General features: G+C 62.7%; 1 protein-coding gene across 2 annotated transcripts in view; it reads left to right on the top strand.

Moving 5' to 3' along the window:
• Positions 1 to 3,697: 3,697 nt before the first annotated feature.
• Positions 3,698 to 10,381, top strand: part of RAB11FIP5 (RAB11 family interacting protein 5) — a 40,040-nt gene continuing 33,356 nt past the window's right edge. The window contains exon 1 of one of the 2 annotated variants that reach the window (XM_064419179.1): positions 3,698 to 4,206. In XM_064419179.1, coding sequence (XP_064275249.1) covers positions 3,830 to 4,206 — 377 coding nt within the window. In that variant the 5' untranslated portion in view covers positions 3,698 to 3,829. The remainder of the gene's footprint in view (positions 4,207 to 10,381) is intronic. The other variant, XM_064419180.1, reaches the window with a different exon arrangement.

Here is a 10,381-nt window from a genome sequence, read left to right as displayed (position 1 = left end):
AAAGTTGATGGATAAATGAAAGGAAAATAAATTATTCAAAAATTGAAGGAACGGTTAAAGTTGAAGGAGAAATTAAAGGAAAAAATTAAATTTAAATTGATGGGGAAAAAATGAAATTACAGCAGAAATTAACGCCAAAGCAAAAATTCATGTTGAAACAAAAATTAAATGTGAAGGAAAATTTAAAGCAAAAAAATTAAAGCTGGAGCAAGAATTAAAGGAAAATGTCACTCAGCCCAGGCTCGCTGAGGATGCTGCAAAGGATCCCTGTGTTCCCTTTGATTCCAGAGTGGAATAAAAAATACAGTAATTGATTTAGGGTAATTAAAAACCCTCCTTATGCATCAAATGCAAAGGTGAGTGTGAAATCAAAGAGAGGAATAAATACGAGATGAATAAACAGGAGCAGGGCAGGGAAGGTGAAGGGAGATGGAGAAAAATCCCAATTATGGAGGTAAAAGATGGGAAGTGGCAGAGAGGAGGAGATGTGCTGAGAGAGGAGATAATCAGGCATAAAAAACGGGAAAAACAATCAAAAGAAGGGAAAATCAGAAGCAGATGCTGAGCAGGGATAAGGGCAGTGGTGGAGCAGGCCCTGGACTGCAGGATAATTGGATTTGCGTTCATCGGGGGCTGATAAGGAATTCCCAGGTAGGGTTTTATTCCCTGTGAAGGATATTTTAATGGGGGATTTGAATACGGCTGGGGCAGAGCACCCCAACGGGGAAAATATGGGATTTGCTGCAGCTGAAGGGCATGCTCGGGGGCTTTTTGGGGTGAAATGTGAAGTGTGAAATGGGACAGGTGAAATGTGGAATGGGAAATGGGAAATGGGAAATGGGAAATGGGAAATGGGAAAGGTGAAATGGGAAATGGGAAATGTAGAATGTGAAATGGGAAATGGGAAATGTGGAATGGGAAATGGGAAATGTGGAATGGGAAATGTGAAATGGGAAATGGGAAATGTGGAATGGGAAATGGGAAATGTGGAATGGGAAATGGGAAAGGTGAAATGTGGAATGGGAAATAGGAAATGGGAAATGGGAAATGGGAAATGGGAAATGGGAAATGTGGAATGGGAAAGGTGAAATGGGAAATGTGGAATGGGAAATGGGAAATGTGGAATGTGAAATGGGAAATGGGAAATGTGGAATGGGAAATGGGAAATGGGAAATGTGAAAAGGGAAATGTGAAAGGTGAAATGGGAAATGGGAGATGGGAAAGGTGAAATATGGGATGTGAAATGTGAAATGTAAAATGTGGAATGGGAAATGGGAAATGGGAAATGGGAAATGGGAATGGGGAATGGGAAATGGGAAATGGGAATGGGAAATGGGAAATGTAGAATGGGAAATGGGAAATGGGAAATGTGGAATGGGAAATGGGAAATGGGAAATGTGAAATGGGAGATGGGGAATGGGAGATGGGAAATGGGAAATGTGGAATGGGAAATGGGAAATGGGAAATGGGAAATGGGAAATGTGGAATGGGCTCCTCCTGCACTCGGCAGCTTCAGCCCCCTGAGCTGCGTGTGGGGCCAGCAGGAACCCCAGGGGAAGGGGAGGGACACGGGGCCGTGGGGTGATGGGGCTGGAAGGGACCTCAGAGAGTGCTTTCTGTCCCCTCTCGGTGTCCCTTCTCAATGTCCCCTCTCGGTGTCCCCTCTCGGTGTCCCTGCTCAGTGTCCCTGCTTGGTGTCCACTCTCAATGTCTCTTCTCGGTGTCCCCGCTTGGTGTCCCTGTTCAATGTCCCCCGCTCGGATCCCCTCTCGGTGTCCCCTCTCTGTCTCCCCCCTCGGTGTCCCCCTCCCCTCTCGGTGTCCCCTCTCAATGTCCCCCTCTCAATGTCCCCCCTTGGTGTCTCTGCTCATGTCCCCTCTCGGTGTCCCCTTTCTGTCTCCCCTCCCCTCTCTCGGTGTCCCCGCTCGGTGTCCTCGTTCGTGTCCCCCCTCGGTGTCCCCCTCTCCTCCCCGTGTCCCCTCTCGGTGTCCCCTCCCCGTGTCCCCTCTCGGTGTCCCCGCGCTGGGGCGGAACGGGCGCGCCGGGAGCGGTGGCAGCGGTGGCAGCGGTGGCAGATGGCGGCGATAGGGCAGGGCTGGCACGGCCCCGCCGCCCCTTATCGCGGCGGGATCGCGGGCCCGACCTTGCCCCGGGCACGGAACGGCGGCGGGGCCGGAGCTGCGGGCTGTAACGGGACACTGGGGACACTGGGGACACTGGGAGGGGACATTGGCGCTGGGGCCCCGGCCCGGCCTGGGAAACGCTCCCGGCGGGGAGGGGCGGGCGGCGGGGAAGGGTGAGCGGGGCTCGGGGACACCGGGGACCGGCCGTGGGGACACCGGGGACCGGCCGTGGGGACACCGGGCACCGGCCGTGGGGACACCGGGGATCGGCCGTGGGGACACCGGGGATGGGCCGTGGGGACACCGGGGATCGGCCGTGGGGACAGCGGGGCTCACCCGGGGACACCGGGGATCGGCCGTGGGGACAGCGGGGATCAGCCGGGACACCCGGGATTGGCCGAGGGGACACGCGGGATCGGTCGGGGACACCCGGGAGCTGCTCCCGGTGCGCCTGGCCACGGCAGAACGGCCGGGGGGCTCCGGCAGCGGGGGGGACACAGGAGTGGGGTGGGCAGGGCACAGCTGGACACGGGCACAGCTGGGGACGGGCACTCCTGTGTGCTTGTATGTACATGGCACACCTGAGCAGGGACACACCTGAGCAAGGACACGCCTGAGCAGGGACACGCCTGAGCAGGGACACATGTGAGCAGGGACACGCCTGAACATGGACACGCCTGAACATGGACACGCCTGAGCAGGGACACACTTGAACATGACACACCTGTGCTGGCACTCGTGCGGCTCTGGGGGACAGACAGGCAGAGTCACACCGGGGATGCGGAGCCGGGGGTGCCCCGGGCCGTGGCTGTGGCTGTGTGTGTGTGTCACGGGTGTCACCGCAGGGTGTGACCGCAGGGTGTCACTGCACGGTGTGACAGTAGGGGTGTCACTGCACGGTGTCACTGCAGTGTGTGACAGTAGGGTGTGACCGCAGGGTGTGACAGTAGGGGTGTCACTGTAGGGTGTCACTGCACGGTGTGACCACAGGGTGTGACCACAGGGTGTGACACAGGGTGTCACTGCAGGGTGTCACTGCAGGGTGTCACTGCAGGGTGTCACTGCAGGGTGTGACAGTGGGGGTGTCACTGCACGGTGTCACTGCACGGTGTCACTGCACGGTGTCACTGCAGGGTGTGACCGCAGGGTGTGACCACAGGGTGTGACACAGGGTGTCACTGCACGGTGTCACTGCAGGGTGTGACCGCAGGGTGTGACCACAGGGTGTGACACAGGGTGTCACTGCACGGTGTCACTGCACGGTGTCACTGTAGGGTGTCACTGCAGGGTGTCACCTCAGGGTGTGGCCACACTGGGCGTCACCCCGGCCCCGCCCCCAGCCCCGCCCCGGCCCCGCCCCTCCAACCGCCAGACGGGGCGGAGCGCTGGGGGGGCGGAGCCGATCCGGGTGGGGCGTGGCGAGCGCTGCCCGTGGGGCGTGGCTAAGGCTCAGGGGCGTGGCTAGCGCGCGGCGGGGCCGTTTGGGGCGGGGCTAAAGCCGAGCGGGGCGGAGGCAGAGCGCGTTGTGGGCGTGGCCAGACCGGCACGGGGGCGTGGCCGGCGCCGTTGGGGGCGTGCCCTGCGCCGTTGGGGGCGCGGCCGGTGTCGCTGGCGCTGCGGCAGCGGCGGCTCCGAGCGGGGCCCGGCCCTGTCCGGCCCTGTCCGGCTCCTTCTCCCGGCCCCGCCCGGCCCGGTCCGGCCCGGCCATGGCGCTGCTGCGGGCGGCCGCGCTGCCCGCCGAGGGCGGCCCGGCCTGGCTGCCCACGCACGTCCAGGTGACGGTGGTGCGGGCCCGCGGGCTGCGCTGCAAGGGCGGCGGCAAAGGCAAAGCGGGCGGCAGCGACGCGTACACCGTGATCCAGCTGGGCCGCGAGAAGTACAGCACGTCGGTGGCCGAGAAGAGCGGCGGCAGCCCCGAGTGGCGGGAGGAGTGCGCCTTCGAGCTGCCCGCCGAGCCCGGGGCCTGCGCCCAGCTGCTGCTCACCGTGATGCACCGGGCGCTCGTGGGCATGGACCGCTTCCTGGGCCAGGCCCTGGTGCCGCTGGAGCCCGCCCGCCTGCGCGGCCGCGAGCCCGACCAGCGGTGAGTGCGGGCCGGGCCGGGCCGGGCCGGGCTGGGCTGGGCTGGGGGGCACGGGGTCCCGGGGTGGGCACATGGACCCCCCCGTGCCCTGGGAGTGGTGTCCTGGGGTCCTCAAGTGTCCCAGAGCGGTGTCACGGCATCCCTGGTATCCCTGGTGCCCCAGGGTGGGCACATGGAATCCCCCAGCACTCTGGCACGGCTGTCACTGGGTCACTGTGTGTCCCAGGGTGGGCACATAGACACCCCCAGTGCCCTGGCATGGCTGTCACTGGGTGGGCAGGGTGGTACATGGACCCCCAGTGCCCTGGCATGGCTGTCACTGGGTCACTGTGTGCCCCAGGATGGGCACATGGATCCCCAGTGCCCTGGCATGGCTGTCACTGTGCCCAGGGTGGGCACATGGAATCCCCCAGAGCCCTGGCATGGCTGTCACTGGGTCACTGTGTGTCCCAGGGTGGGCACGGTGGGGTCCCTGGGTCCCCAGGCTGGCTGCTGGAGGAGGAAGGGCATCACGGCTTCCAGGGACACCCTCGGGACGTGCCGCGGGGCCGGGCGTGCCCGCCTGGGCTCTCCGGGGGTCTCGGGGTGCCCTGGGGAGGGGTCCCGGGGCAGGACCGGGGGATGTGCACCACCCCGGTGTCCCTGGTGGCTGCGGTGCCTGTGCAGCCCCCCGTTGTCACCTGGCTTGAGAGTGTCCCCAGTTTGGGGTCCAGCTCCCAGCACTCATCCCGTGCGTGGGGGGAGCCGCTGCTCCTCCCTCCCCAGAAGGGCTTACAACAATCAGAGTGTTCCCGAGCCCTGGCCAGGCACAGCGGCGCAGGAATGCGGCTGGGATTCCTTTGGGAAGGAGTTTTGGGGGCTTTGGTGCGGGCAGAGCTGGCAGTGCCCCCCAGTCCCGGCGGTTGTGCTGGCTTGCTGCCCGGAGCTGCGGCCTTGGAGAGCGGCCTGCCTCGCCCTGCCACCCGGGATGGGGGCACAAGGGGCTGGGAGCTCTCCCTGAGGGGAAACACAGCTCCGAGCAGAGCCTGCCTCGCCCTGCCACCGGGGATGGGGGCACAAGGGGCTGGGAGAGCTTCCCCGAGGGGAAACACAGCTCCGAGCAGAGCCTGCCTCGCCCTGCCACCCGGGATGGGGGCACAAGGGGCTGGGAGAGCTTCCCCGAGGGGAAACACAGCTCCGAGCAGAGCCTGGAGCCAGCCGGCAGCTCCCCCCGCTTTTATCCCGCTGTTCTTAGCAAAACACCGGGATTCCTGGGCCCTGATGGAAACCAGCACCACTGCAGGGCTGGGACAGACACGGGGGGTGTGGGACAGCCCGTGGTGTGGGGACAGCCCTGCCCTGGGACAGGATTCTGTGGGGCTGAGCAGGGCAGCAGCCCTGCCCTGGGACAGGATTCTGTGGGGCTGAGCAGGGCAGCAGCCCTGCCAAGGCTGCTCCTTGCTCTTGGCATCCCAAAGGTCTCGTCAGGGGCTGTTAATCCCACGGGAGCAATGTCCAGCCTGTGTCACCCCGTGACACCAATCCTGCAGCCAAGGGGGGAGCAGGGTGGTGAGGCTGGATGTGCCCAGGGCCTTGGAGAAGGCTGCAGGGAGACCTTCCAGCACCTGGCAGGGCCTGCAGGGGCTCCAGGAGAGCTGCAGAGGGACTGGGGACAAGGGACAGAGGGACAGGACACAGGGAATGGCTGCCACTGGCCAAGGGGAGATTGGGCTGGGATCTTGGCAAGGAATTGCTGGCTGGGAGGGTGGGCAGGGGCTGGGCTGGAATTGCCAGAGAATCCCTGGATCCCTGGCAGTGCCCAGGGCCAGGCTGGACACTGGGGCTGGATCCACCTGGGGCAGGGGAAGGGATGGAATGGGATGAGCTTTTTGTTCCCTTCCAGCCCAGCCCATTCCCTGATTCTCCCATTTGCTGTCTCGCTCCCTCCCTTCCTGCAGCTTTGCTTGCATAAGGAAAATTCACTTCCCCTTGAGGCAGTCAGGATCACAGGAGTTTTTAAAGCTCTGTTTTCACCCCTGGCCCCGAGGATGGAAATGAGCAGGGAAAACATGAGGGAAGCTCTCTCTCACCCTGTGCCCCGGGGGTGGGTGGCACCTCCGCAGCCTGGAGGGGCCACGCTGGTTTTTGGAGGAGAATCCCGGGGGCTGGAGCTTATCCAGCCAGTGGGAGAAGAACCGTGGGGAGCTCAGGGGGTTGTTCTGCCTCTTTGGGAGCTTCCAGCCGGCTCCGGCATCTGGAAACAACTTTGTTCAGGAGGAAACTTCAGTCCCAGATTAGAAAGAGCAAAACAAACAGCGGCTCCCAGCCTGCTGGGCCCAGGCAGGCCTGTGCTGGGGAGATAACGGGCTGTGGGGCTGAGCTCTGCCCTGCCCTGGCATCCCATCCTCGCCCTGCTGCCCGGCCAGGGGAGCCGGCTCCAGCACAGCATCCCTTGTCACTGTGCTGACCTTGCTCTCGTTTCCCTGCAGGTTTTACTGCACAGGAACTCGAGCAGTGATAATTGTTATCCTTGTTTTCGGCTGGCTGGAAAATGTTCCGTCAGGCTTGGACTCTTCCCCGGGAGGGGAGGCTGGGGCTGTTTATGAGCTCCTCGTGCTGCTCAGCCCGGGTCATCTCGGTGCTTTGCCAGGGAAAATCAACTCCTGGAGTTGCACAAGAGCAGCCTGAGAGCTCTCATGGCCTTTTGGACATCCCGGGGCTTGTCCCACTGCTCAGGCAGCTCTGGGGGTCGGGCTTGGCAGCAAAGCAGGCTCTGAGCATCATTTCCCCCTTTGCCCTGAGCCTTTGTGCATCCAGAGAGCCCTGAGCAGGATCTGCTGCTCCTCACCTCCCTCCTGCCTGATGCTGCACTGCCCTGTCCTGTGCTCAGTCCCTGCAAAGCCAGGGCCCAGGAAAAGAGGGATTTTTGGGAATTCACAAGGCAGCTGTTGCTTCTGCTCCCCAACATCCAGGAGATGCCCTTGGTGTCCCCTGTGGGGCTCATCCTGTGGGTGGCAGCGAGCCAGGGGCTGTGCCCTGCACACCCAAACCATCAGCTGGCACCTGGGAAAGCTGGGAGGGCATCCAGAGAAACAGGGCTCCATCCCAGACACCAGCTGGGTGAGCATGGAATCAGAGAATCCCAGAGTGGTTTGGGTTGGAAGGGGCTGTAAGAGTCACCCAGTGCCACCCCTGCCATGGCAGGGACACCTCCCACTGTCCCAGGCTGCTCCAGCCCCAGTGTCCAACCTGGGGCACTGCCAGGGATCCAGGGGCAGCCACAGCTGCTCTGGGCACCCTGTGCCAGGGCCTGCCCACCCTCCCAGCCAGCAATTCCTTGCCCAGATCCCAGCCCAATCTCCCCTTGGCCAGTGGCAGCCATTCCCTGTGTCCTGTCCCTCTGTCCCTTGTCCCCAGCCCCTCTCCAGGGGAGACCCTTCCCTTGCCCAGGTGTGGCACCCCTTGGGTGAGCAGCAAGGGAGGGGACACTGGGGGGACAGCAGGTGCCTGGGGACACCAGCAGGGCTGGGCCCTGGATCTCCCTGCCTGGGACCCCAAAATACCCTGGATTGGCAGGGTGGGGCTGAGGCTGATGCTGGAGGAAGCAGCTGAGCCCCAGGGTTTCCTGGGCTGCTGAAGCTGGCCCTAGCTGCCTTCCCCTGCTCCCTCCCTCTCGCAGAGCCATTTCCATGTGTCTGCTGTCCCACAGATCTCCCAGCCCTGGCGCTGGGGAAGGCTGGGCTGCCAGGGCTCAAAGCCCAGCGCTGGGATCTGTGTCTGAGGGGCAGTGGGTGCAGCAGCAGTCAGCATTCCTGGCTCTGCTTTTCCTGCAGTGACTTGCACTTGCTCCCGACAGGGAACTCGTCTGGGGGAGTTGTTCCCTCTGCAGAATTAGCTCAGCTCTGACTTCCCCAAAGCCCTTCCGTGCTGCACTTCTCCTTTCTGGTTCCCCTTCCTGCCCAGCTGTGGGGGCACTGCTGCTGGGGGGCTCTGGGGGCTGCCAGGGCCTGGGGCTCTCCTCCCACCAGCACAGGGCCTTTCCTCTGTGCCAGCCCAGCTCCTGGAGGCCACCGGGGCGTTCTGCTCCACGTGGGGATGGAGGAGCTCCTTGGGGAAGGGACAGGGAATCCTGGGGCTGGGGGAGTGCCGTGGGGGCAGGGGGAGCAGAGAAGGAGGTGTGAGCCCCAGCACAGGCAGGAGGCTGGCAGGAGGAAGGGGCTGAGCCAGGGGCTCTCCAGAGGGGCCCATCCTGCCCAGTGAGGGGTGCTGCCCGTCTGCTCAGTGTGCTGCAGGGCTGAGAAGCTCCCTCAGAGCCAAGGATGGCCCCAGATCCCTGCCAGGACCCCCACACCAGGCACTTGTCCCTTGCCCTCGCTTGTGAGACCCATCCTGTTCCCTCCTTGCTGTGGCAGATGCTTCCCTGGCACTGTCCTGGTGTTGCCCCTGGCATGGACCCGCTGCCATCTCCTTCTGCAGCCCTCTGGACCCTGTCAGCCCTCGCTGTGCCTGTGGTGTCTCCCCCCTCCTCTGATGAAGATCAGGAGATGGTTAGCAGTGGCATGGGGCTGTGCCGTCTCCCTGGGACCCGGTGCTCCTCTCCATTCCCAGCCTGGCCTTGGCTCCCGTGCCAGGGAGACTGTCACACCCAGCTGGAGCTCTGGCTGCTCCCCGGGGAGCTGAGCCCAGGCCAAATCCCTGCAGCTCCGTCCTTGGCTGAGGAGAGGGAGAGACCTTGCAGTGAGGCAGGAGGGAGCTGCTGCTCCGGGGTGGGTTTGGGATGGAGCTTTGCATGCAAGGGCAGCGTGCCCAGCCAGGCTGGCGAGGCTCTGCCAGGGGCCAGAGCACCAGGCAGCCCCTGGCATGCCCCGGGCTGGGATGGCTGGGGCTGAAAACGCAGCTCTGAGGCAGGAAACGCCCTGGAGTGTCGAAATGCTGCAGGGGAGGAGGGGCTGGTGCTGCCAAAACTGGGGCACGATGCTCTGCTGGGGGGGCACGGCGGGCAGCCAGGGCTGGGGGACACCCGTGGTGGTGACCAGGGTGGGATAACAGCCTTTGTGACCAGAGCTGGGGTGACACCCGTGGTGACCAGAGTGGGATGGACCTGAGGTGACCAGGGTGGGATAACAGCCTTGGTGACCAGAGCTGGGGTGACACCCGTGGTGACCAGCTGACCCCAGAAGCGTTTGTCCCCAGCTGGGAGCCCCAGGTGCTCCCCAGGGTGTAATTTTGCTGCTGCCTGCCCAGTTAACCCCATGTTCACCCCGTTACTGTTGCTGGTTTAAGGAGTTTAAGGCCCTTGCTCTGCTCTCCTGCAGGAGAACTCTGCTTTTCTCATTTTTTAAGATATTTGAATGGTCTGCTCCCAGTTTAGCTAATGTGGCACGTTGGGTCTGGTGTGTTGGTAGCTGTGGGCACTGGCCCATCACCCTCCATCATCTCACACCCCAAAAAGCTGCAGACTCAGGCCTCTTGCTATTCACGTGGATTTTCCTGTGCCCTGACTGCCTCCAGCTGCAGAAAAACCTGCAGCAGCTGGGCAAAGCCCTCAGTCCTGTTGGTGCAGAGCTGCAGGCCTGGGGCAGCTGGTGCTGTGCTGAGCTCAGCTGTGCTCAGTCCCTGCTCCTGCTGCCCTCCAGAGCCTGCCTGAGCCCTTCCTGGCTGGGGGTGGGCTCTGCTCCCCTCCTTTGGGGTGCTCCTTGTGGTTCCTGGAGGGATGTGCTCAGTGCTGGAGAGGCCAAGGCAAACCTGGCACCCTCTGCAGTGCCAGGTGGAAATGGCCTTGGAGCCACTGCTGTGCCCTGCCAGAGCCTGTGCCTGGCTCAGGTGTGCTCAGACCTGCCCTGCAATGCTCCTGCTCCATCAGGAGCCTGCTGGGAGCTGGGCTTTGGGAATGCAGCCCTGGAGCAGCACCCGGGGCTCTCCCCAGCTCCGCATTCCCAGGGCTCCCTTCCCTGACCAGTCCAGTGAGGATGGAGGCGTGGAGCCTGCAGCTGGGCTCGGGATCCATCCCCTTCTCCCCTTTCTCCACGTTCGACTCACTGCTGAGCATGGCTGGTGTGATGGATGAGCAATCCGTGTGTGACCTGTTCCCAGAGCAGTGCAGCTGCTGCCTTGGGCTCTGTGGAGCCCTGGTGTCCCTGCCCTGGGGCTGGTGTCCCTGCCCTGGCATTGGTGTCCCTGCCCTGGCTCTGGTGTC

This window comes from Passer domesticus, chromosome 4 (assembly GCF_036417665.1).
Source record: "Passer domesticus isolate bPasDom1 chromosome 4, bPasDom1.hap1, whole genome shotgun sequence".
NCBI classification, from domain to species: Eukaryota; Metazoa; Chordata; class Aves; order Passeriformes; family Passeridae; genus Passer; species Passer domesticus.
This window is presented reverse-complemented; position numbering and strand designations above follow the sequence as displayed.